The sequence below is a fragment of the Malania oleifera genome, chromosome 1 (genome assembly GCF_029873635.1).
Source record: "Malania oleifera isolate guangnan ecotype guangnan chromosome 1, ASM2987363v1, whole genome shotgun sequence".
Classification (NCBI taxonomy): domain Eukaryota; kingdom Viridiplantae; phylum Streptophyta; class Magnoliopsida; order Santalales; family Ximeniaceae; genus Malania; species Malania oleifera.
The window spans coordinates 98,342,364-98,369,882 of NC_080417.1; the positions used below are offsets into that span (position 1 = coordinate 98,342,364).

Consider the following 27,519-nt stretch of genomic DNA (forward strand, 5'->3'; position numbering starts at 1 on the left):
ACTGAATGTATAATAAAAATTATAATTTCAAAGGATTCAAGTCTTTTTTTTCAAAAACAAGAAAAATGTAATTTTATATAAAATTTTTGATATTGTTCTTTCCATTTCTAATTTGGTTGTGTGGATGGTTTGAGGCTCCGCTTTTTAGAATAGAATAAAATTAGGTAGAATTGAATCAAATTTAGTATTTTGATTTCTTATTCTTTCTGTTCAAATTTTCATTTCATTCTATTCCCACCCAATTCCATCCTACAAACCAAAGAGCATCTGAACTAACTTGTACTACTGTTAGACAAATAGGTATTTTCCAGGATCCAAATAATGGAATATAACGTGCCCTTGTTGGAATTAAGGGGGCAATTTGGTAAACGAATTTTTGCCGAAACCAGAGCCGCTTGACTTCAACCAAATTTCAACATACTTGATCAATTAAATAGAGAACAGAAGTAGGTCTAGAACCAGTCTCCAATGCTTTCATGAGAATAATGACAAGACATTTGAACTATACATAATAAAAAACACAAGCAAGACCATTTTCGAAAGGGCAAGGAAACCTAACTCAATATAAGATCATAATCAATCACTAGCATAAGTAGTAAAGAAAAGACAACTAGATCCACAAGCAAACCCAAACAACTCCAAACAAATGTAAGATCATAATCAACCACTAGCATAAGTACTAAAGAAAAGACAACTAGATCCGCAACCACACTCCAACAATTCCAAGCCCCCCTTCAATAGAGATTAACTTGACATCAATTAGCACAATCTACAAGTAGAGCTATCAGCCCAAAACCTGCAGACAGAGTAAAAGGAAGGAACTGGAAATGGGCAATCCTCATGTCATAGTGGTGCCTCATCCTGCAAAAGGCCATGAAATTCCCCTGATGGAGCTCTCAAGATGCTTAGCCAAGCAGGGTTTCAATATTACATTTGTAAACATCGAGTTCAATCATAGGCAGGCTGGGGATGCAATGAGAATGAGGAATAACTTAGCGGGTCAGATTCGCCTGGTCTCTGTTGCACTCGGGTTGGAATATGGGGAAACCAGGAATGAGCCAGGGAAGTTGATCGAAGCAATCTTTCGGCATATGCCCAGGAAACTGCAGGAGCTCATAGAGGAGATCAGTGCATCCGGAGTTGGCAAAGTTGCTTGTGTTGTAGCTGATATAACTGCTGCTTGGGCTCTGGAAGTTGCCAAAAAGATGGGGATACGATTAGCAGCCTTCTTGCCAGCCGCAGCTGCCATGTTGGCCTTGCAATATAGCATCCCAAAACTGGTTGATGATGGGGTCATTAGTAGCCATGGTAAGAATTTCTTCTCACCAACTATTGATAACTTTGCTGCAACTACACTACACAACAAATTAAGTTTAGGCAGACAAAAGTAAATATGGTTTATTGCATATTTGGATAAATGGAATCAACTAAAAAACACAAAAAAAATCACTGCAGGAGTTCCAGTAAGAAACCAGATAATTCAGTTGTCTCCAGCCATGCCTCCCATAAAAACTGAAAGCCTTGTGTGGGCTTGCAGTGGCAACCAGACCATGCAGAAGATCATTTTTAGAGCTATGATAAAAAATAACAAAGCCTTGAAATTTGCAGACTGGGTAATCTGCAACTCAGTATATGACCTTGAGCCTGCAGTATTTGACTTGTTTCCAGATTTTCTGCCCATAGGCCCACTTTTGGACGGCAGCAGACACCTCCAGCCAGAAGACATAACATGTTTGAAATGGCTCAACCAGTGGCCCCCCTCCTCTGTACTATACATTGCCTTTGGAAGCCTCACAATGTTTAATAAAACCCAGTTTGAAGAATTGGCTTTCGGGCTCGAACTCTCGAATAAACCGTTCTTGTGGGTTGTGAGGCCGGGTTCCATAGACAAAACAGCAGATGCATACCCTGAGGGATTTCGAGACAGGTTAGCGGCTCGAGGGCTCGTGGTGGACTGGGCCCCTCAACAAAAGGTTCTTGGGCACCCTTCTGTTGCTTGTTTTGTGAGCCATTGTGGTTGGAACTCTATCATTGAAGGTGTAAGCAACGGGGTGCCTTTCTTGTGCTGGCCGTACAATGGTGACCAGTTCTTCAATGAGACTTATATTTGTGACATGTGGATGGTTGGATTGGGGTTTAACCGAGACAAAAATGGGATTGTTACAAGGGAAGAAATTAGGAACAAGTTGGATCAACTATTTGATGATGAATGTTTGAAAGAAAGAGCTTTGAATCTGAAGGAAATGGCCATGAACTCTGTGAGAGAAGGTGGTAGCTCTAACAGGAATTTCAGGAACTTTGTTGAATGGGTTGGGGCTTAAAAAGACGCAGCTTAAAGAATTTTTTAGGCTTCATTTTGTGTGTGTTTGTTACTTTTCTGCCTGTTTATGCTGTAAAGTTCTGTCAATTTAAGAAATTGCTATGTATCTGTATGGGCATGGTAGATCATCTTTATGCAACATGTAAATCCAACTAGTTCACAGAAATCATTAACAAGAAAATGAGCAAGAATCTGAATTCATCATTTGATAATTAGGCAAAAGGATCCCATACCTCTGAAAATAACAAAGTCAAGCTGCCAAAGAAACACCACTAGAAGCAGAAAAGGGGGAGTTCTTGGGTGGTTTTATGATCTCAATTGACAGGAAGAGCAGAAATATAATTTTATCATTGCTAGGCAAAACAAAATCTTCCAAGAGTGGAAGCATTAAAACCATCCACGAATACTTTGTTTCTGGGAATTTTTTTGGGTTGAAGTTTCAAAAATTCACTAACCTAATCTTTAGTACTCAAGGGATGGAATGAGTAAAGAGTGAAATGGAATGCAAATTTATATGGCGAAAAATATAAAATTATAAAGACCTATTCCATTTCATTCTAGAGTGCAAACAAATCATACATACATTAGTAAATTAATCCACAATTTTGGCTTGATTTAAAAAGATCCATTAATTTTTTACATGCTTCAACTAACTCCCATAACTTAATTAAAAAAAATCCATTACATATCTAAATTTACTAAGTTAACCTATTAAACAGCATAAAGAGGAAATTTTTGTAGTCTCCTAGGTGACGAAAATTAGAATTCCAAATTTACCTTTGTTTGTTATTCATATAAAATTGTAATTCCTTGCATGCCCTAAAATTTAGAAATGAAGAATCCATTACATCCTATTCATTCAATGTAGTCCCTCCATATATCATTTGACGATTATGTACAAAATGACTATTCGTCAGAGTTCAACAATTAGAATTCCAACCATCCCACCATTCTGTCTGCTTGTCTTCATTGAATGAATCCGATGCTGGTATCCACATTCTTATAAATTCCCTTCCATTCAACTGAATATTACACATATCATGAGTTACAATTGGGTTGTATATATTGATGCATTGGAGTGTATTACTTGTTTGAAATTGGGTTGTTTGTATCCAATATAAATTTTAGATGGGAAATTTTATCAAGAATGGGATGTTGTAGATTGTTTAGGTACATTTATAACTTGATGGTGCTAGCTGCTAGCACATCAGAATTTGTGAGTGTGTAGTCAAAATGACTAATTTGTCGATCTTTGCTTAATTTGGGAAGCATCAAATACAATTTTATGATTAGAATTATAATGATGTTTTGGATGCTTAAATGGTGATACATTGTTGCATTTTTTATGTATAAAAATATATGGTTTAATTAACACAACATTGAAAAAGATTTTTTTGCTTCATCTCATCATCTAATGGTTGGATTTGCATAATTTTAGTGTTCATTTTATTAATTAGATGAATGCATTAACACATCTAATATGATGTACTACACCAATTTCTTTTTCTTAGTTGATTTTTTTTTGGGATTTATGAATAAAATATTTTTTGGTTAATGTTGTAGATTAATCTATAGACTATAGTGATCTTTTGGAAATTTTATTTAAAATTATTTGTGAAAAGAAAGGTGTAGTCCGAAGAGACCGCCAAAAATACGATTATTAGTGAAAGATCAAAATCGTCACTAATAATCACAAAACCGTCGCTAATATTATTAGTGACAATTTTGAATTAGTCGCTATAACTGCGATTACTAATACTTATTAGTGATGAATCCTAAAAGCGTAACTAATAATAGAGTATTAGTGATGGATTATAACCGTCACTAAAATCCTAATACCGTCATTACAAATTCTATATTAGTTCGGCTCAAAATCGTCACTAATAGTATAGTATTAGTGAAGGTTTCAAAATCGTCACTAATAGTAGAGTATTAGTGAATGTTTCAAAATCGTCACTAATAGTATAGTATTAATGACGAATTTCAAAACCATCACTAATAATATATTATTAATAACAAATTTAAAACCGTCACTAATACTTGAGCTTTAGTGACACTTTTGAAATTCGTCACTAATACTCTATTATTAGTGACGATTTTAAAACCTTCAATAATACTTAAAAAATGGACAATTATTAGTGACAGTTTTAAAACCGTCACTAACAATTTTAAATTAATAATTTTTTTAATCATTAATTCTTATAAAATTCTGTAATTACATTTTCGCATACATAACATTAAACCATAATTACTAAAAAATTCAAAAATTATTCAAAATTCTAATTCTAATTCAAATACAAATACAAATATATTATACAAATTCAATTAAAATACATTAATTCTATCTGTTCAGATAACCAAAAAAAAAAATACAAAATAATCTATAAAATACGTGCAAAAAGATTTAGTCATTTGGTACATTATGGATAGTAATCTGTAATGCTATACACATAAAGGATGAAGTTTAATATTCGTTTAATTTTCACTCATCCTTTCAAAAATATTTTAACATTCATTTTATCATAATTATCTTTGTACATGGTTTTATTTTGAGAAAATTTTAACAAAATTTTGGCAACATACCGTCTGTAAATTGGATATTTTCCTATAAAACATGTACCTAAAACCTGATTATTTTAAACAAATAAATCATTTCAAGCATATAACAACCTAAATCTACTACTAGCATACAATTCACAATATACTGCATTAGTCATGTAGTTGGCGTTCAACACAAGTATGTATTAGCAAACAAAGCTCTTGGTTTTTTAAATTACCGCCAAGGGTGGGGTTAAAATTTTTTTAATGAAGCAATAACTGTCATGGGTTTGAAAGATGAAAACTTGTAATTCGTAAGCTATGAGTTCCAAGAACCAGCATCAGCAATACAAAGAATTCGTCTTCAAAATCCAACTGTAGTGATCGAAAGAATAATAATATTTTAATAATAAGAGGGAGAGAAAATAGAAGCAGAAACAGAAGGAGGTCATAGACTTCGTCGACGACATTACATTTCGAAGATAATATTAAATAATCAAAATTTCAAAAAAAATTGCCAGGCTTCGTCGACGAATACAGGGTTTCGTCGACAAAGGCCTTAAGGATTTTGTCGACGAACACAGGACTTCATTGACGAGAAAATACCGAGAGAGGGTCTAGGGCGGTCTGAATTTCGTCAACGAATGCAGGGCTTCGTCAACGAAGTTACTAAAGATTCGTCGACGAACTAACGTGACTCGTCGATGAATCTGACAGTATAAAAGGAGGAAAACCGGGGTTTTTATCAGTTCGCTCTCTCTCTCCTCTCTCTTTCCTATGACTCTCTCTCCCTTTTCTCTTCATTTCCGGCCCCACCAATCACCGGATCGACGATCCGAAGCTACCACGACGCTCCTAGCGGAGTTCTCTACGCATCTACCGGAGCGGATCGTCGGGAAATCGGAGTTGGAAATCATGCCAAATTCAAGGTAAGGCCTTTTAGTCTCCTTTTGGCCTTATGGTAGTTATAGGAAATGATATAGGCAGAAAAAAACTGATGTTTAGTTTTGACAAATATTGATTTCGGGATATTTTGTAGAAGGCCCTGCGGGTATCGGGCTAGAGTACAGTAGGGATTTTTCAAAGATAAGGTAAGGGATATATGCTATGTTAGGAAATTTCTAAATATTATGCAGTGTATTTATTTATGAAAATTATGTACTCAAGTATGATGTGGCTTGAGAATATGTATGTATTATGGGAGTATGTTTTATGAATTATAATTTCATGATTTTATGTATTTCAGTGCTATGATTACGTGAATTACAGTACCATGATTTTACAGATTTTAACACATTGATTATACGAATTACGGATACAGTATTATTATTACGTAGTTCCAGTATTATGATTTATAGAGTTTAAAGCATGTCATGTTTTTTATAACCATAACATTCAAAGTATACAGACAGAGCACTTACAGAATATATAGACAGTTATACAGAGATAGCATCGAGATGCTACAGTTATAGTATGTACAGAACAGAAAGATAGCCTTATGGTAATTTTGAAAACATGATGAAAACAGTGAAAGAGTATATATATGAATATGTATATAGTATCAGACCCTGTTGGACCATACAGTTTACAGAGCACAATACTGTAGCTACATGCAGTATACAGTTTACAGAGTGCAACCGCCTATTCAGATAATAGGCTGTAGGTCGATCGTATAGTGCCCTTGACGTGGACAGGCTCCCCATCAGATATGGGTAGAGGTGGGCAAATCGACCAAGGGAGTATAGTGATTTACCTGGTCGGCCAGACAGTGTAGATCCCACCTACGGGCCACACAATCCTGTCATGAGGAGTTAAATCATGACATACAGATATCCATAGGGGAAAGTTTATAGTTATTATTATGTATATTCTGATTTACAGAGACAAAGGAATTACTTATGTATGTTAGAAGTATTTTGAATAATAACTTAAATACAGATGTGTTAAATGACATGAAAATGGTAATGAATATTATGATTTGTACTGTATTTATAGATCCAGATATACATGATTATATGGAAACGGATTTTTATGATATGATGACTCATTTGCAACACACTAGTAATAACATATATCGTCTTACTGAGCATTGGCTCATCCCAGTGTTGAAACCTTTTTCAGGTGATCCAGGTAGGCGAGCAGATCAGGCTCGCAGGTAGAGGGGCGTCTGTAGTGCCCTGACAGCAAAGTGAGTACAGTGGAGGGTTTTTGTATTTGCCCTAACTAGCTGAGGGCAATTTTGGGGATTTAGTAACACATGTATATATTCTTTTGGAAAACATGATAGCACTTTGGTATTGTACAGTATGGTATATCATTATGTATGAAAATGTTTATTTGTATTATGCTTCTTGCTGCTTAGGATAATGTTATGATATCAGAGCATGATAATTATTACAGTGGAAAAAAAAATCATGTTAATTAAGCAGGTCGTTACACCAACACCCTATACAGGAATGATCTTCTTAATGACAATACCTAAAAGATCACATTTATCCTTAATTTCAACAACATAAAGGGAAAATAGCCAAGATAAAAAATAGGAACAGTCAAGCATTAGAAAACAAATTCCAATAATAGATGCTAGTCTAAATTGTTTGTAATGATATATGTCGGGAGATTGTTGTCTAAAGAAGGAAATTCACCTACAATCAGCGAAATTTTCTTCTTTATTTTAGGAATTGAAACGTCGAATTTACATCTTTGACAAAATGCTAAGCTTTGGATAAATGTTGAAAGAATTTTCAAGTTTTTGTATACCAGCTGGTAGTCCACAAGTATTTGAGTTCTACAAACAACAAAAAGAACCCTAGAAGTGTTGGTGATAAAGAAAAATTTATATGAAAATTAAAGCACAACTCTTCCTCTTCAAAACACTTACTATGGCCGTTGTCCTCGTTTGAAAGCAACAAAGCAAAATTTCTCATCTTCGAAGCCACGCAAAGTCTTGCCTCTGGACTGCTACCAAAAAAAAGTCATAGTTAAGTGGGAATGTAACAAACGATGATGAACTCCATGCTTCCAAATTTATATTATCTTTAAAAATTAAGATAAATGGGAAAAAGATTTTGAGGAGAGTTCTGTTTGAACACTCGGGCCTTTGGAGACAAGCATATAATCAATACTTAATAAAACATTAAAAAAATATTGAAAAACAATACATATTATCACTATGTATACATCCTGACTAAAACTTCTTATGCACAACATGGTACATAGCAATCATACAACATATACATGTGACATGCAAAATTCATTTTCTATTATTTATCAAGAAAATTAAATTTTAAACCAGATATAGTGCATTAATTGGCATCAACAAAACAAAAATGTGCACACTTATGTCCATGTAGTATGGTCCAAGAGTTTTGGGGGGGAAAATTTTCAGGCAAAACAATATGAGTGGTTTCACAAAGACCCTAATATGCAACATTGTTTAAAAAGGAACCTTGTGTGTACGTTGTGATGATGTCCTCTCCAAGTGCTGAACAAAATGACAATATTTTCTAGTATTTGCTAAAGGGCAAGGTCCATCATGAGGACACTGCAACAAGAATGCCAATTCAGACGTCTTAACAAGAGAATTTTAAATTTATTTCACAAATGTTGCAATTGGTCAGCATAGTAATCCAAGAGCAAACAAAAATGACAAACAGAAAAAACTCACTTACTGGAGCAACTACAAATGCACCACTTTTGGAAACCACCAAGTCCTTTGAAGCTTGATTAGATGCACTTTTAACTTTGCAGCACTTCTATATGTCGTCATGAGTAGCTAATTAGTGAATGAAAACACAATGACAATATAAATCATAGAGTTGCTAAAAAATAATTAACCCAAATATAAACTTGCCCTTTTCTCCATCCACAAAATGTGAGATCGCATCTGAGAAATAATTCTAGAACCTTGTGGTGCACCAGGTTCAACCAAAACCTGCTCCCAATTTGGAGTTCTTAATAAATAAAATACACAGTGAACAAGAAAAAAAAGTGAAAAATGAAAAATTCCTCCCTCCAACATTCCACCCAAAAAATATTGGGGAAAAAAAACACTCTAGGTGATAAATCATAATATGACAAACTTTAGAATATGTCTTTCCCTAAATTTACATTTGGTTTGCAAAATGCCTATTCCAAGGAATAAAATGGTTGTAATAGAAGAATTTGATAGTTTACATAAAAAACGTGTCATCGCTGTAAAGCAAATAACAATGCAAAAAATTGTGGATTTGTAACTAGGATAGACTATGAATCACTATCCCCAAGTTTCACCATAGGAGTATCTATTCACTTCCAATTCCATGTTGGATAGAATAACAAAGCTTTTACATCAGGACTTCTTTGTAAATTAACACATCACTATAAATATTTTTACATTCTTATTGTATCCCATCCTATTCCTAGGAATAAGCATCCCGCCAAACCAAATGTAACCTAAAATTTATTCTAGAATGAATACCAAGCAAGACTGGCAAACCTAATATTCAAAGATTTCAAGTAGACAATCATTGTATCCTAGGTCTTATGATGATGGAAATGACTGGGCCAGTATGAGGAGATATACATGTGTACTCTCTGAAATGAATAGTATTATATATCTGGGGTAACAACAGAGATCATGAGCAAGCATAACCTCAGAGAGTATAAATGCCAAATCCCTTCAAAATTCCAGCCACGCTCATTTCAGAACCCAAAACATTTTTTGCATACCCAACTTCAGTAATCATCTTGCCAATGTCATTTCAGTTATATTTTTGTTTTCTCTGCTTTAGCATGCAAAGATCCTTTCAATCTACTTTATTTTCATTCACTAAGACAACTCTTAGGTGTTTTTCAAGCACTCATTTTCAGTATTTCTAATGTCTTCAATTTACATAGCATGAGAGTAATATCCCAACTATTAAGAGAGTCGGATGATTATAAATAGGTACACTTCATATGGTTTAACTTTAACAAATCACCAATGTTGATTTTAATTACTGAAGTGATTAAAAATGTTTCAACAATTTCGAGAGCCACAGCCTCCTCTGATTGGTTAAGGCCCTTCCATTGTGATGCATGGGTTAATTTAAAAGTATATATTTAAAACAATGAACTTGGGCTTGCAGCATCTAGGAAGTTTCCAATTTTATACAACCATCTGATTCCAAGTAACACACCCAGTAAATCAGTGCCTAGAAATCTGGATCATAAAGCATGCAAAAGCAGAACTGCTTTGTGGTTCCAAAATGATAGAAATTACGGGTATAGAAATACTAAAAAAAAAAATTAATAAACTGATACAAGATTAATATAAATAACTTCATATCTTTCTAAAAATGACATAAATTAATCATCAATGACACAAAACCATCACATACCCCAAGTATGCATGCACATGATGAGACAATTTACTGAAAAGATTAGGGATTATACCAGAACATCCCGTGAAAATATTGGGGATTATTCTTTCGGTTCCTTCATATATATACATACTGTAATGTGGAAGGTACTAAAAGTATGATTTTGCTTACATGAGCGCAACGTTGTTGATAATGGAATTGATATTGTGACTCTTTTTGGCAATATCAAAATGCACATTATTGTGTAAGGGGTCTTATTGGCAATATCAAAATGCACAATTTATTTTATTTTATTTTCTTCACTAATAACGTACTTAAAATATTGGATCCAATAATTTATTTTCATACTAAATCTTGGAAGTGAATTTAATTAAAAAAGAGTAATTATCCATAACATTATAACATTTAATTCCATTCATAATTAAAAAGATTAATTACCAACATTATAGCATTTGATACAATTCGTAATAAAAAATACTAATTATCCATAAAATTATAGCATTTGATACCATTCATTACTACGTGCGATACCATTCACAATTAAAAAGATTAATTATCCTTTGTTTCAAGAATTCCTATCAAATCGAATATAACAAAATATTTTCTAAATTATATGTGCATGCGCATGCTTTCAACCATTCAAAAAAAATCTCTAGAAGCAATAAAAACCATGTATAAAATGTTGTTCATAATAACAATTTGGATAATTTATTGCCTTTAGTGATACTGACCTTCAAAACAATACCACCACCAAAAAGTTTTGCAAGCCTCTCCTACAACTTTTCCTTGTCATAATCAGAAGTGTTGCAGCCAAAAATTGAACGACCTTCACGATTTTTGATCACGACCACCTGGAAAGAGAAAAATAAGCAAGGCTTGAAGGACCCGGGGTGTACTCCGGGGGTTCTCTTCGATGCCTAAGTCAGGGATGGGATTGAGAGATTTTTATGCAACAGTAAAGTGTGTTAGGATGAGATACCTTAGTCTCTTTTCCAAATCCCTATTTATAGTGACGGAGGTTGACCCAAGGGTGTAATGCCATTTATTGGCAAGTTATGGTGCAGGAATTGGTTTGGTTCTTACCTCGTTGGCGTGAATCGCTCTGCTTATTATAAGGCGAGCGTCAATTGCTCCGATCGAGCGGTTGACTTAGGCGGTAACTGCCCTCATAATGTTGCGCTCTGGTCTCTTCTAGGCAAGTGATATATTTGGGGTATATCAGCTGCCCCCCCCCCCCCTTAGGTTTGAATTTTTGAAGCTAGCTTCCAAAGTTCGAAAGTTGTTTTTTTTTTTTTTTTTTGTCGAGCAACTTTTCTTGAGGCATTTTGGGCTGCTTGTGGCTTAATGAGTCATGCTCTTCTGTTTTGCCGTTTCTGGTCTAATGAGTTGTGCTCATATTTTGGGCCGTTTCTGGGCCTCACAAGCATTCCTTGTCAGTTGGGTTGATTCTTCTTTGCCTAATGAGTTGTGCTCATTTTTTGGGCAGTCTTCTAGCCTCACGAGCGTTGCTCGTCAGTTGGACTGATTCTTCTTTGCCTAATGAGCTGTGCTCATTTTTTGAACAGTTTTCTAGCCTCACGAGCATTACTCGTCAGTTGGGCCGATTCTTCCTTGCCTAATGAGCAATGCTTATTTTTTGGGCAGTCTTATGGCCTCACGAGCGTTGCTCATCAGTTGAGCCGATTATTCTTTACCTAATGAGTTGTGCTTATTTTTTGGGCAGTCTTCTGGTCTCACGAGCGTTGCTCGTCAGTTGGGCCAATTCTTCCTTACCTAATGAGCTGTGCTCATTTTTTGGGTAGTCTTCTGGCCTTATAAGCATTGCTCATCAGTTGGGCCGATTCTTCTTTACTTAATGAACTGTGCTCATCTTTTGGGTTATATATTCAGTAACATTTTGGCAGTTTATGATGTCGGGATGGTTGTTCAATTCGACAGATTATTGCAATTTTGATTTCATTGGGGTAAAAGATGTGAGTTATGGAATTTTCAATCTTAGTTAGGATTTGAAATCGGTTCAGGATGGATTTGTTTCAAAGGGTTTGGATGTGTATGCACCAAGCATTCGATCATTTACGGCAAAGGGAACTGCAAGTGAGCGTGCAATGTTATAGATTTCACAGACTATTTTTATGTCATCTGTGTCATCTGTGGGGTCTATAAACTCAGATTATTTGATTGTATCCCAGTTGATCCGTGAGTCCCATGTTGGATTTTTTGGACATGGGGTTGTGAGTGCAGTGACAGATTGAAGTTTGAGATTGAGATCTGCAAGATGTCTACCATTGACGACGGTGATTTTGTTACTGTTTGTTTTGATTATGGTGTGGATTGTTCGGCTGATTGGGCTTCAGGTGCTTGATAGAATGTCACTAAGGAGCTCGATTTTGCTGTTTGAGGTTTTGCCGATGTAGTTGCTACAATTGTGCAATTTCAATGTGCGTTTTAATTTCAACTCAAATTTCCAATAGCAATTTCAAATTCACTATTCAAAGCACTATTCAGCGCACATAAATGTGCAAAAGTTATTATTGCCAACCCCACAGTGCATTCGGCCAACCCATTGGAATTTCAAAGTTTAGCTTTGTTTATTTGACTTGCAGTGCAGCTATCATGACCACACTATGCATTTGGTGCATAGGTCATTGTTCAAATAATTAAATAACTTGAACATCCTATTAATTATTATTAGCCATTAATACGGAGCTCTTCAAGCATTGAAACTATGACATCTATTTGTTTGTTTTTTTTTAGAATTATTATTGTATGATGGAAAAAAAATCATACCTTGAGAATAGGCACATTGGCTACATAAATCTTGTGCATAGAAACATCAATTGTAGTCGGATTCGTATTAGATCCGGAATTTCCCAATATCGCAAGCTGGGTCCCGGTTATTCGTCCGTCAATTTTCTTACATGGCTTTTTCAACGCGAGTAAAGCGCCATTGACGTGCTTGAACGTAATAAACCTGTACCCTTTACTTTTTCTAGTGACCTTGCCAAGGATCGCGATGGCTTCTTCGAGGTCACCATAGGTGGAGAAGAGATTGCGGAGGTTCTTGATAGTAGCGTCCCATCCAAGGCTGCGAATGAAGAGTTTGCGCTAGGTAGGGTCCCGATCGGCAATGGATCGGATGGCGTCAAGTACGCCTAGGTGTCGGACGGTGGCATTTTGGAAGATCTCAATCCAGCCAATGCATCGACCTTCAATTATTTGATGTAGTCATGTACTCAACTCAATTGCAGATCTCAGCTGTAATAATCCACGAATCAAGTCAGCCACTGCAAAATGGAAGCATAATAGAACATATAAAGATTATGCACGTAACCAGTGTGCATCTTTCTTCTATGGCCTTCTTCTCACCAGCCCCATCAAGAATGACACTGTCATCCTTTGACACTGTAACCTAGAATTGCACAGCACAAACCAATCATAAAGAAAATACCAACCCAGAAAGTAATTCTCTTATACTAAGCAGTAAAATGGGGATGAAGGCAAAAAGTAGATGTTATCAACAAAATAACACACAGGTCCATCAAGCATGAACATGGAAGCATGTAACAATTAGAAAGAAAGAGAAAGAGTAGGAGGAGCAAGGAGGGAGGGAGGGAGAAAATGAAGGTAAAATGTTAAGAGATGGGCAAGGAAAAGAAATTCTGAATCTGCGGAGGATGCAACTTTCGTGCCACTTCAAATGCAAGTCTAAATGCCTAATTAATAGTTGCACGTGAATTTGCAAGTACTGGCCAGACGTGCGCAATGACATGTAAAAATTAATTATTGTGGTGGATTAATTTCTGTTTCATAAATATTACAATTTAAAGATGGATACCCAAGTAGGTTCTATCAATATTATAGATGCCCCATTTTTGTCTGTACATTATATAGCGAAATCAATATTTTCTTGAGCGATGCTAATCTTTAAATTATCAAAAATAAAAAATTTAAATTTCAAAGATCATAATCCATTTTACATTTTTCTCAAAATTTTTAAATTTTGTATATTTTAGGGGGTTAGATCTAGGACTTTCTTTCGAAATACGAATAAGGCTAAACCCCTAAGGTCTTCCTATTGCTTAGTAGGGGACTTTGCATCATCCCTCTTCTCATACCTCCCAGACTCTCTTAATCTCATCCTCCCACCTCACCAAATTTTCAAGTGCCACTAGTGGCAAAGTAGGTAGGTGGTCTCATTAGACAGTTTTTCCTTCTCGGATTCATGTCTGTCATCCCTCTTGTCCTCCCATCGCATATAAAATTGTGGTAAATAATATATTTTTATTTTTATTTTTTAAAATAATTGCAAAAATATTAAATCATTTTTAAATTTTTCAAATTTGTATATAAAGAGTAGTGGATGTGAAAAAAAGATAAAGAAATAATTTTATTGTTTGGGTATTTGATTTTTTTCCCATTTCCTTGTAGACTAAAAAAGATTACCATACTAGAGTAAAAGGAAATAATAAATAATATGCCTTAAATTAATGAAATGACATATTTAAAATAAGAAAAAAGAATGCTTATATATAATGCGTCTACATATGTGTGTCTGTGTGTGTGTAATGCTTATATATAATGTGTCTACATAAGTGTGTGTGTGTGTGTGTGCGCGTATGTGTGTGTGTGTCTATATATATATATATATATATAAAATCTATGTACAATGTGTCTCTTGTATAATTACTCATTCCTTGTGGAAAATCTCAAGGTTAGTGCATGAAACTTTAATGTTTGAAGATTGAGGTTGTAGGGAGTAGGAAGAGATGTGTGATGAGAGATGAACTACCTTCACTTGTCTAGTACAATCTTAGCTAGCCTTTAATAAATAAAACTACAGGCCTACATATTAATGTTACAACATTTTAAATATTATTATTGTGAATGTGAGCTTCAAGGCCTGTGACACCAAATTCATTAAATTAGAATTAATGGGGTTATTGGCCAGTTTTGCATTCTATTATTTTCCAGGATTTTTTTTTTCTATTTTCGTAGTATTATACAATAGTACTTTTATTAGGTAAACATCAGTAGAATCTAGGGTTTTATTTATTATGAAAGAAACATCATAGCAGTATTTAGGTTTCCTAATTTTATTTGCTTGATTCCCAAGCATTTTTGGCCCATAAGTATGTGATTGTAAGAGGTTTTGTTTAGAATTGAATAAAATAGTTGAATTTGGAGTATTAGAGTTTATCCCTTTGTGTAAATTGACTATTGAGCTTCATATGTGTACCCTTGTGGCATCAAGACTCCTACACTTACTCCAACAATTAATCTCAATTTAACTTGTCTTAATAAACTCTGAATTTGAATTCCTAGCAACATTAAAATTACACCAGATAAATTCATATAAATTTTTCAGACCGATGTGGGAAAAGCCCATGTTATTTATTGGTTCCATTCTAGAGTATGCTAGGTTAGAGTAATTCTAGAAAGCTCATGGCGCTCCAAGATTGTCTGTGTAGCACTCCAGAACAAGAAGCGTCAGTCATCATGAAATTAGATGTCATTCAAACCTCCAACATAACGAGAGTAACATGAAACTGACAGAAGAAATAAAGCCACATGGCTCAAATCATTCTTCTGATACTAAAATAGAACTAGCGTTGCTTATTGTGCATAGGCATTCAAAACAGCACTTCATTAAAATCAAAATTATCAAAGCTCCAACCCAATAGGGAAGCTTCACTCTGGCAGCAATTCCATATAGGAGGTTAGAAATCAAATAACAGGGAAAATTCTTCAAACAGTTGGAGTGCGACAAACATACAGAGTGAGAGACATGTAATTGTAATCATGTTCTCCATTTTCGAAATCTCCAACATAAGAATGCTGAAATCAAGTGATACTCAATTCAAATAGCCCTGTCATTGATGGACACAATAATATTTGTGCACAATGGACTGAAGTACAACATACCGTAAACAAGCTTGTGGCCTCACCATCAGTGCCCCTGCTTCAACAGCACCTGGGAATGCTGCTGGATCCGCAGAAGAAACACAAACCTGCAAAAAGGGACACTTTTACTTTATAAAGGAATAAAAAATTATCCAGTGCAACTGGAGTTAAAACCATTCTCATTTAGTGTATTAATTTACCAAAATAATGGAGAAAATCATATGACCTAATCTAGTCAAAGCGTTGCACATAAAAACCCAAACAAGTTGATTGAACTAGAGGCCCAGCCAAGTCATATGTAGATCCTGGTTTAAAAAATTATAAATATTATATAGTCCATACGTCTAACAGAAAAAGCAAGTATACCCTCATTGCTGAGAGTTTTCGTGGAAATCAATGTAGGAAATGCCAATGCATTAATTCCCAAATTTTATGTCTGGTCTGGGCAGCAAATAAACTTTTTTTTTTTTTTTTGCAATCATCTAAGACTTTAAAAATTACTCATTCGAAAAAATTTGTCACAATATGGCAACTGAGACTCCCAAATTTTGAATTTTTTTTTTTTTTGTAATATCTTTCAACATAACAGAAATCATGATCTCAGACCAACTCCAATCAAATATTACCCTCTTCTTCCTATTGGGCAATCGGGCCACACAATTTTGCCCAACAACATATCTATTAAACGAATCAAAATCCAAGTACTCTAAACATTGCCCAGCATATACCACACAAATCATGCACCCACCCTTCGTTTGGTTTATGAGAAAAAGGGAGGAAAAACAAAGGAGAGAAACGAAACAGAATCCATGAATCATCTCAGCAAATTTGTTTAAAAAACAAAAGAAAACCAATAACTATATGAGGCTGATTCGAGTAGACATTCATAATCTCTCAACTTTGAACAAAGATTTAAAGCACTTGTTCAGTTGTTTTCTCGCCTTTTCCCAACAACCAAACGGAGCCTATCATCAAAAACCCAAACCCAAAATGACATCTTTTCACATTTTCGAAGACACAAAAACAGCATTGACCCAAAAATCACGAATCATCTTCTCAACAATTTTTCTTAGAAAAGAAACCAATCCTTCAAGATAAATTTGACAAAATGAAAAAAGAAAAAGAGCCCGCAACCGTATCATGCTTATTATAGAGACATTCAAGTTCTCTCAACTGCGCACAAAAACAGTTTTTACCGTTTTATTATTAAATTAAAATAAAATATTAAATAATTGGAATGCTCACTAATCTCGCAGTTTGGTGCTGCGAAATTTGCATCAATTCTTGCGAAATTTGTTTTCCCATTGACTTTTTTATCCAAATAAATTTCGCAAGATCTTCGTGGGAGATTTGCCAAACATATATTTATATATATATATATATATTTAAAATTAAAAATGCATTAAATCCAATTAAAGAAACAAAATATTATTACCTTTTAAAAGAAAGACAAGTATTTTTAGAAATAATAATTTTAATAAAATTATATAAATCAACTTTTAAAAAATTTATTTGAATCCAGCAAGACTAGACCTAAAAAAATTCATTTTATTCAAAAAAATAAGTGCAAAAAATTTATAAATATATGCAAGCTACCCTGTCTAATGAATGATTAGTTGAGAATCTCATATACATTTAGCTAAGATCTAATTTGTACCTTTTTTCACATTTTTTTTTAATTTTAGTCATATTTTTTAATAGCTATTTGATTAAAAAAAGCATCAATTTAATTAGATTTTTAATTTATTTTAGTTTTCAAAATACTAACAAAAAAAATTTGCTAATTTTTAATTTTTTCTTCCTATTTCTAAATTTTCAGTTCTTGTTCCTAATTTTTAGTTTTATAATTCTTGACAATAATACCAAACAAATTGAAGATTTTTCATTATTATAACAATATTTTAATATGTAAAATTGGTTTCTGCAGATTAATTTATTCATTTTATATAGAAATTTTAATGGAAATTAAAATAAAACGACCATGTGAATTTAAAATATAATTCAAATAAACATATTTACAAAATTTTAAAAATAATAAAAAATATTTTTTTTACTATTTTTCAATTGTCTGCAAGACTATTTTTTGTAGAAGTTAAATTTTGAAAATAACTGCAATACAAAATAATTATAATTAATATCTATTTTTATTATAATATATTATGATTTTTATTATCTTAATCATGTGTCCTAATTTTTATTTAATCCAAATTAAAGACAAAAACTAACATACATTCAATTATGTGTTTTTGTTTACTAGTTAGGGATACATGTGTTGCCCATGGAGTAGATTTTATTCATTAGAAGCAATAATACATAGATTATAGTAATAATTTATTATCTATAGTTAATTAACTTTTTTTAGCATGAAAGATCATAATATTTACAAATTATATAGTGTTATTTTTTTTTATTTACATAGGAACTCTAACCAACTACTGTACAAATTAATGGATTTCAAAATTAACTCAAGTGAATATAAAACTCAAATTACATTGAGATGAATAAAATAATTTTTTTTAACTAAATAGTGAAAGATTAAGAAAATTGGAGTATTAACCAAAAGAACTTGATATTTACAAACATTTTAAAAAAAATTTAGAAGATATTGATAGATATTTAATTAAATAATATGTATAAGAATGAATGTTGTGAGTAACTGCCTATACAGTTATGCGAATAGTATATTTTTTATTATTTTTAAAATTTTTTAAAATTTTACAAATATGTTTATTTGAATTATATTTTAAATTCAGTCGTTTTATTTTAATTTTCATTAATTAATCTCCAGAAAACAATTTTACATATTAAAATATTATTATAACAATGAAAAATCTTCAATTTGTTTGATATTATTGTCAAAAATTATGAAACTAAAAACTATGAACAAGAACTGAAAAATTAGACATAGGAAGAAAAAATTAAAAATTAGCAAATTTTTTTTGTTAGTATTTTGAAAGCTAAAATAAATTTAAAACTTAATTAACTTGATGCTTTTTTTAATCAAATAGCTATTAAAAAATATAACTAAAATTAATAAAAAAATATGAAAAAAGGTACAAATTAGATCTTAGTTAGATTTATACAAGATTCTCAACTAAATATTCATTGGAGAAGGTAGCTTGCATTATATTTAATATTTATAAATTTTTTACACTTATTTTTTTGAAAAAAATAAATTTTTTCAGGTCTAGTCTTGTTGGATTCAAATAAATTTTTTAAAAGTTGATTTATCTAATTTTATTGAAATTATTATTTTTAAAAATACTTGCCTTTCTTTTGGAAGGTAATAATATTTTTGTTTACCTTTTTTTTTTTACTAAATAGAGTTTATTTTTTCTTAAATAGAGTTTATTTTTAAAAATATTCGTCTTTTTTTTAGAAGGTAAAAAATATTTTATTTCTTTAATTGAGTTTAATGTTTTAATTTTATATATATACATATATATATATATATATATATATACCTAGTAAATTTCGTTGGATCTTGAGATTTTAATTGGATATGAAAGCCAATGGGGAAATAAATTTGGTAGGATTTGAAACAAATCTCGAGATTACGTGAGCATTAGTTTCAAAAAATTTTTGTGAAATAAAATATTATTTAATATTTTAATTTAATTTAATAATAAAACGGGAAAAACTCCAAAAACTCAAGCTTTTTCCGTTTCTCATCATTTCCCAGCAACCAAACGGAGCCCATCATCAAAAACAAAACTGAAAAACAATATATTTCGCGATTTCCGAAGACCCAATTCCAGCATTGAGACAATCAAAAATGGGAAATGAAGCGGAGGGCAGTACGGACCTGGGAGTTGAGCCGATGATGGGGAAAACGAAGATCCGGAATGCAGAACGAGTGGTTCTCTTTGTGCATGTTGTGAGAAGAATTAAAGCAGATTTTGCAGAAACAGCAAGGGCTCTTGCTTGATTTATGCAGACAAACCCCATTTTCCCCATTATTTCCATAAAAGTTTAATCCAATATTTTACTGATTTTTTTTTAAAAATCTGAGATTTCTGCTTTTGGGAATGTAAAAAGGCTTAAGCACTGCAGAGGCCTGAGAGACCGAATGGGCAGGTGCATGAACATGATGAAGAGCTAGGGAGACGATTGAACCAGCGAGCGAGGGAGAGCGCGTGGCGCGTCTGGCCGACGACTTGGAGGTCTCGAAGTCACGGAGGCTGTCAGATGCCAGTCTAATCGGATTCTCGCCCGCGAAGTCACGGTTGCCGTCTGATCCACCGTGGGAAGCTGCCGCAGCGATGCAGCTGAGCAAAATCACCAGGGCCAGGGCAGACATCACTCTCTCTCTCTCTAGGTGTGTTGGTGGAAACAGTAGACTGGAAACTGGAGAGAATGCGGGAAAATTGATCGGGAGGAGGGAAAGGAGGGAGGATTGGAGGGAAAGCATTTTGGAAATTCGTGCGGGTTGAAGTTAGACTATTAACGAATCTTGATCCGTTTTTAATATTCTATCATTATCGATGAATTGTCGCTAATATATTCTTAATTAAATTATTTGTATATTCTTTAAATAAGAACACTATTACTAACGAATCTTATAAATTATTACTAATATCCAGTATTAGTGACGAATTTACTAAATCGTCACTAATATTCTTAAATAATTTTTAAAAAAATATTTTTTAAATAAAAACATTATTAGTGATGAATCCTCTAAATCGTCACTAATACTCAATTATTAGTAACAAATTTATCAAATCGTCAGTAATATTTTTAACTAAATTATTTTTATATATATATTTTTAAAAAATACTATTAATGACGAATCCTATAAACCGTCACTAATACCCTATTATTAGTGGCGAATTTGTCAAACCTCACTAACATTCTTAATTAATTTATATATATATATTTTTTAAAAATACTATTAGTGACGAATCCTTCAACCATCACTAATGCTCAATTATTAGTGACGAATTTGCCAAACCATTATTAATATTCTTAACTAAATTATTTTTATATTTTTCTAAAAAAAAATATTAGTGACGAATCCTTCAACCGTCACTAATACCTCATTATTAGTGACGAATTTGTCAAATCGTCACTAATATTTTTAACTAAATTTTTTTTATATTTAAAAAAAAAACACTATTAGTCATGAATCTTTCAACCGTCACTAATACACAATTATTAGTAACGAATTTGTCAAACTATCACTAATATTTTTAATTAAATTATTTTTATTAAGTCTTCTAGCTCTTTTATTACATTTATATTCTTACTTTCTAATCTCCCGATTTTTAAATCATTTTCTCATTTAGTAAGATTTTTATATTCTAATTCTTTCATAAGAACTTCATTCTTATTTTTCAATGAAGTGTATCGTTTAGTTACTTTAACTAGAATTTTATGAACCTTGAATAATTCACTTTATACTTCTTTATAAGATGACGTACTCTCATCATTGGATTCATTAGATGAATCCTCATTATAATCACTAAATGATTTGAATGAGGAGTTTTATTCTTCATTATCGTCACATGTCATAAAGCAAGCAACCTCTTGGTCACTTGATTCACTATCTGAACTACTTGTACTAATATTATCCCATGTAGTGGCTTTCATTGCCCTTTTTCTTTTTCTTTTTGGAATCTTTCTTAAGTTGTGGACAATCCAATTTTATGTGTCCAACTTTCTTACAATTATAACATGTTGGAAGTTCAATCTTTGTTTTCTTCTTACTGATTTTTTTTTTCTTCATCTTCATCTAATTTTGAGTTCCGGATTTTTCTTGTAAATTTATTCTTCTTTTTAAGGATTGTTGCAAGTTTCTTGGTTATGAAAGTTATTTCATTTATATCTATCTCTTCTTCATCTTCATCATTAGAGCTTTCTCTTGAGGCTTTAAATGCAATGGATTCCTTTTTTTAGATTTTCCACTTCTTTCGTTTATTGTCATCTCATAAGTTAAGTAATTCTTTCCTAAGGCATTGAGGGAGTTTATTATATGGGTGAACCTAGTGTACAAACTAGTGATGGTTTCATTCGGGTTCATCTTAAAGGCTTCATACTTGCTTGTGAGCATGTCGATTCTATTATCTTTAACATCAATCGTTCCTTCATAGGTTACCTCTATTTTATCTCATTTTTTTTTAGCCGATTTACATGCCATGACCCTATTGAATTCATTTACATTAAGAGCACAATATAAAGCATTCATAGCACTTGAATTTACTTGCAACATCTTATGGTCATTGTCGGTCATCTCTTTTTCCTCTTTAGGTTTTCTTTGTTATCTATGATTTTGGTAGGGATAAGGTCAACATATGTGACAACTTTCCAAACTTTCCAATCCATGGTTTGCAGGTATACCCTCATTCGTTGTTTCCAAAAAGTATAGTTGACTCCGCAAAAGAGAGGAGGTCTATATGAGTCTTGACCCTCAGCAAAGGGAGTTACACCTAGGTGTGCCATAAAGATTTTTGTGTAGCTTCTAGGTTAAAATTTGCTACAACCTTGCTCTAATACCAATTGAAAAGGAATGTGTAGTCCCAAGAGGGGGGTGAATTGGGTTTTAAAAGTTTCTTTTAACTCCTTTTATAGATTCACAACTAATTGTAAATTTAGTACTAAAACAAGGATGAATTGTATTACAATATCAGTTAGAAATCAATATTCATTTTTAAAACGTTAAGAATGAGTAAATAAACTTGATCTTGCAGTAATGTTAATTAACACCCAACCAATAAATTGATTCAATCAACATAAACTAATGATTCACAATGTAATGCTTTAAGCTTTTGAATAATTCAATCCTCTCAACAAAATAACCAAAACAAGATTCACACTAAAGAATGAATTCAACAAATCTTCCAAGATTCTACGATTAAGTAACTCAAAGTAGAGTTTAATAAAAGCCCTATTTTAATAAAGCACAATTGAAAATTTCAACCCTCTTCTGAAACTCGGATTTTAAATAAACTTTCAATTAATAAGTCTTGGGTGTTAATCAATGAACGTACTCCTTTATGGTTTTCACAATAAGTATTAATCAACCAACGTACTCCCTTTTGGTTTCCACAATCCTAAAGTCAAATTAATTTTTGGTTTATTTAATACCCAATCCACACAATTTATAGATTTGAAATTAAGAACCATACAGTTATATATGTGCAGAAAATTACAGAGAGTTTAGGGAAAAAAGTGAGACCAAGTTTTTTACGAAGTTTGGCTTATACCCAGCCTACGTCCTCGACTTAGGCAAGACCACCTAAGGATTCCATTATAGCGTTCCTTTATGGGCGGAACAAACAGTTACATACTCCTTTGATAGGCAAGAGCAACCTTTACAATCTCTCCTTCAATAGGCTAGAGTATACCTCGCCAAACGATACCCCACGCTTGGTACAACGATCCAATAACCCTGAATCATAAAAAAAAAATCAAGAAACAAATTGGTGTACAAAGACACTCTCAAAAGAGCTGATTAGTACAATTTAAAAACAATATAGAAATATGAAGCTCAAGTATATATATCACTGGGGTTCTTTCTTAGGTTGAATAACTCAGTAAAAATGCAAAGACCTGTGAGCTTTTCTCAGCAAAATTGCAGCAAGTAATTCAACAAGAGTATAGGCAAAGTAGCTTTGAAGGGTAGAAAGAATTTGATTGATTTGCTACTTGTAGGTTGTTGGTGTATTTGATCCTTGGATTTAATCATGTATTTATAGAGTTTAAAAGGTGTATTTTGTGTTCCCCAAGTGTTTCCCAAGTTTTCACAAAATTTGGTGGCTGAGAAATCACTTTTGGAAAGTTTTAAACGTTTTTTTTTTAAATAGCTGTTACGAGGTTCAGTCGTCTTAACTCATCGGGTCAGTCTCCTAAACTTGAAATTAAGTGTATTTTTTAAGTTAGTACAGGGTCAGGCACCTGAACTGACAAGGGTCAATCACCTGAAGTGGTTCAGTTTGCTGTTCAGTCACCTGAATAGATAGGGTCAGTAGCCTTACAGTTTTGACCACCTTTCAGTATTTTAATCATAACATTTTTGAAACCTAAGGTGTAGTCCCAAGAGGGGGGTGAATTGGGCTATTTAAAAAAAATTATCCTTAGAGTATTTTTAAAGTTCTTTACTTTGTTACAATCCTTTAAAGATTTCTTTTGTTCCTATTGATTAGGCAATCCACACAAGTACTTACTTCTTCTATTCAATCTACAAACACAACATACACAACCAATTCAAACCAAACAAACATCATACAAGTAATTAATATTAGCTTTGCAATATTCAGCAGCCCTGTATATGAATGTACAAGTCCTGTAGTTTGCTCTTGAACTAAAAATTAAAATATCATCCAAACTTTTTTTCAAGATCATAATTTAAATAGACCTTCGGCTAATAGGTTTTGGGTTGTTAACCAATCAACGTACTCCCTTACGGTTTCTGCAAAATATCGATTAATCAACGTACTCCTTTTCGGTTTCCGCAAGCCCAAGAACAAATTAGGAGTAGGTTTATTTAATTTCTAATGTGCGTTATTTTTATAATTGAAAGAATTATAACATCCACGCAGTTTATATCTTTGCTGAAATTTAAAAGAGAGTAAGGGAAAGAGAGTGACACCATAGCTTTTACGAGGTTTGGCTTACCCTAGGCTACGTCCTTGCCTTAGGTCAACCACCTAAAGATTTTACTATACCTTGTTCCTTCTGGGTGGAACAAAAACCTTACAATAATCACGCTCATTTTTAGGAAGAGAAACCTCTCAAAGCAACAACCTATGCTTGGTCCAATGATTCAACAATGCCTTGAACCTTCAAAGATCAAGTAGAAAGAAATGGATATGTGTACAAAACCACTCTCAAAACACAAAGCAGGTTGTACAAGTTAAATTCCAAATCATACTTCAAAACCAAATCTAAATAGATAATGTGAAGCTTAATGTAACGTCTCTCAATTTCTTAACATAAAATATCACATAATAAATAAAATGGTCAACCCAAACCCGTGGGTAGCGGGAACACCTGTCAAACATAGCGGAAAACCTAGCAGCAATAAACATAAAATCTCAAACATCCAATCATAAAACATAATACCAGAGCATTCTATACATCCTCACATACATCCAAATATCTCTAGGGTCAAACAGAAAATAACTCTGACGCTATTACAAAATCTTACCCTTCTCACAGGGTAATCTCATTAGCTCAACGGCGGCCCTGACCCGCCAGTCTCTCAGGAGCTCCTGAAAAATTAATTAAGTTTGGGGGTGAGACACTTCTCAGTAACGGAAAATAAACTAAATACAGCTGTGTGGCAACATGAATATTTAATGCATTTGTATGTATACAGTACATTTCATAATTCTATAAACATAATCATATCGTACTTGGTAAACATATATTTTCACATCTGTTAATAAATCATATCATACATAAAATCATCTGTTATAACTGTAGTACTGAAAACAAACTCAGGATGACTAGCTAGCTGGTGTCATGTATTACCCCCCATGACGGGTTGTGCAGCCCGAAGGCGGGACCCGACAATGGCTGGCCGACTACTGCTGAATCAAATATGTCTATAAGTACGATGAGCCCGCCACACCCTGGTCCGGACTGCCAGGTGGACGTCCACACTCTACTGAAAGCCACATCGACTATCCATCTCCCATCCCCTTGTGGGACGGTAGCACTAATAAGGCCTCGTGCCAAAATTAACCCATAGCTACGGTACCGAGCTCATGGTCTGAACTAAACTAACATCTTGGTTGTGAAAACATATAATACATGATCACACGTAACATCATTACGGTCTCGTGTCGAAAACATAAATACGGCCACGCGCCGAAATCATACATATGGCCTCGCGCCAAAATCATAGTAAATATGGTCTCGCGCCAATAACATAAATACGGCCTCGTGCCGATAACATAAATAAATGGCCTCGGCCCAATAACATAAATACGGCCTCGTGCCGATAACATAAATATATGGCCTCGCGCCAAAATTGTTTCAGGTATATATATACTGAAAATACATCATTTATTACATAATCGTCAAAACCATCACAACATAACTCATATTTTCATAATACCTGAAATCATGTTTGGTTCGTAAAATCTTTCACATCATAATACATTTCACATAAAATAATATTCATGCCACACATATGCTGTTAAAAGTCATACTTCATATTCTAAAATCGTGAATTCCTTACATCTCATACATACATATACATTTTAATCATCATAGCAGTATTTTCCCAATCGTACATTTCATTCGTAATACACAATATAACATATGCTTTTCTGAAAATAAATTTACTCATAATCAATAATAATTTGTATAGAAAATTACTGCTTTAGTTTATTCCCTTACTTGCCTACTGAGAAATTCCTTAGGACCTAAAATTTCACGCCTTTGGCGCCCGAAATTTAATTCCTGCAATTTACATTTTTCTCAGATTAATTAATTTATTTCTCCAAAATAATACTCATCTAACCTTCCCTAGACTCCATATATCTCAAATTAATATTTAAACTATTATTTAACATCCCCACTTAATTTTTCAAGTTTTGCTTGCGGGTCCCAAAATTAGACCCGCGGCGCTCACCTGGGCCCTAAATTCCAGAAATTCTACTTCAGTCCCAAATGCTTAATATTTTAGCATTTCTAAATTAATGCTAATTAATTGAAAATAAGCCCCTTAACAATCGCCGCACCCCAACTTTGGGGTTTTGGCCCGACACCCCCACGAGAATTTCGTCCCACTAGACTTGTAGAAAATTATCCCTAAATTCTCGTGGTGGTATCCGTTCGTCAATTGGACTTATATTTTGCAAGAAATTAAAGAAAAAGGGAAAAATGGCTTACCCTAGGGAATACGCTTACGCCGCTCCTACCACCGATCCGCTTCGGTAGAAATGACGGCAGCAGCGAATGGAGTCCAGTGGTATCTTCGGATTTTCGATCGGGCGAAAATCCGTCACGAAATTGAGGAGAGAGGGAGAGAGAACGTGAGGAGAGAGAGAGAGATTGCAGGTTGCAAGAAAAGAAAAGAAAAGAAGAAGAAGAAGAAAGGTAGGGGGGGTGGCTGCAGGAACAAAATTTTTTATTAAAAATTTCATCCTGAAGCTTGAAGCTTCAGGATGTTAGATTTATAATAATAATAATAATAATAATAATAATAATAATAATAATAATAAATATATATTTAATTAATATTAAAAATAAAATATTTTATTTACAAAAAATAAATTTTAATTATTATTATTTTTTTCTCTTTTTTTTTCTTTTTTTAATATCCAATTAATTAATTAATTAATTAATTAATATTTTTATTTTTTATTTTTTTATTTATTTTTATTTTTATTTTTATTTTTATTTTTTTATTTTTTTGAAATCATTCTATTAATCTTTTATATCTCTTTTTGGGGTTTTTACACTTAAGGT

At 33.1% G+C, this 27,519-nt stretch overlaps 1 protein-coding gene and 1 long non-coding RNA gene across 5 annotated transcripts; one reads left to right on the forward strand and one right to left on the reverse strand.

The window, feature by feature from the left end:
• Nucleotides 1-651: 651 nt before the first annotated feature.
• Nucleotides 652-17,224, reverse strand: LOC131166864 (uncharacterized). Of its 2 annotated transcripts, XR_009139887.1 has the most exons (8): nt 16,123-16,552; nt 13,532-13,609; nt 12,988-13,455; nt 10,932-11,051; nt 8,530-8,613; nt 8,307-8,402; nt 7,740-7,816; nt 652-1,355 (listed from the first exon to the last, which is right to left on the reverse strand). It is a non-coding gene; the product is annotated as an uncharacterized LOC131166864 (long non-coding RNA). The 2 variants fall into 2 exon arrangements; XR_009139892.1 differs by lacking the exon at nt 8,307-8,402 and having other exon boundaries at nt 16,123-17,224.
• On the forward strand, nt 765-2,486 carry LOC131166850 (UDP-glycosyltransferase 83A1). Of its 3 annotated transcripts, none has more exons than XM_058125458.1 (2): nt 765-1,308; nt 1,669-2,486. In XM_058125458.1, the coding sequence occupies exons 1-2, from the start codon at nt 828-830 to the stop codon at nt 2,319-2,321; spliced, it is 1,134 nt and encodes a 377-aa protein (XP_057981441.1). In that variant the 5' UTR covers nt 765-827; the 3' UTR covers nt 2,322-2,486. The 3 variants fall into 3 exon arrangements, with proteins under 3 accessions (XP_057981441.1, XP_057981433.1, XP_057981450.1); XM_058125450.1 differs by having other exon boundaries at nt 807-1,308; nt 1,456-2,486; XM_058125467.1 differs by having other exon boundaries at nt 828-1,308; nt 1,684-2,486.
• Nucleotides 17,225-27,519: the final 10,295 nt, after the last annotated feature.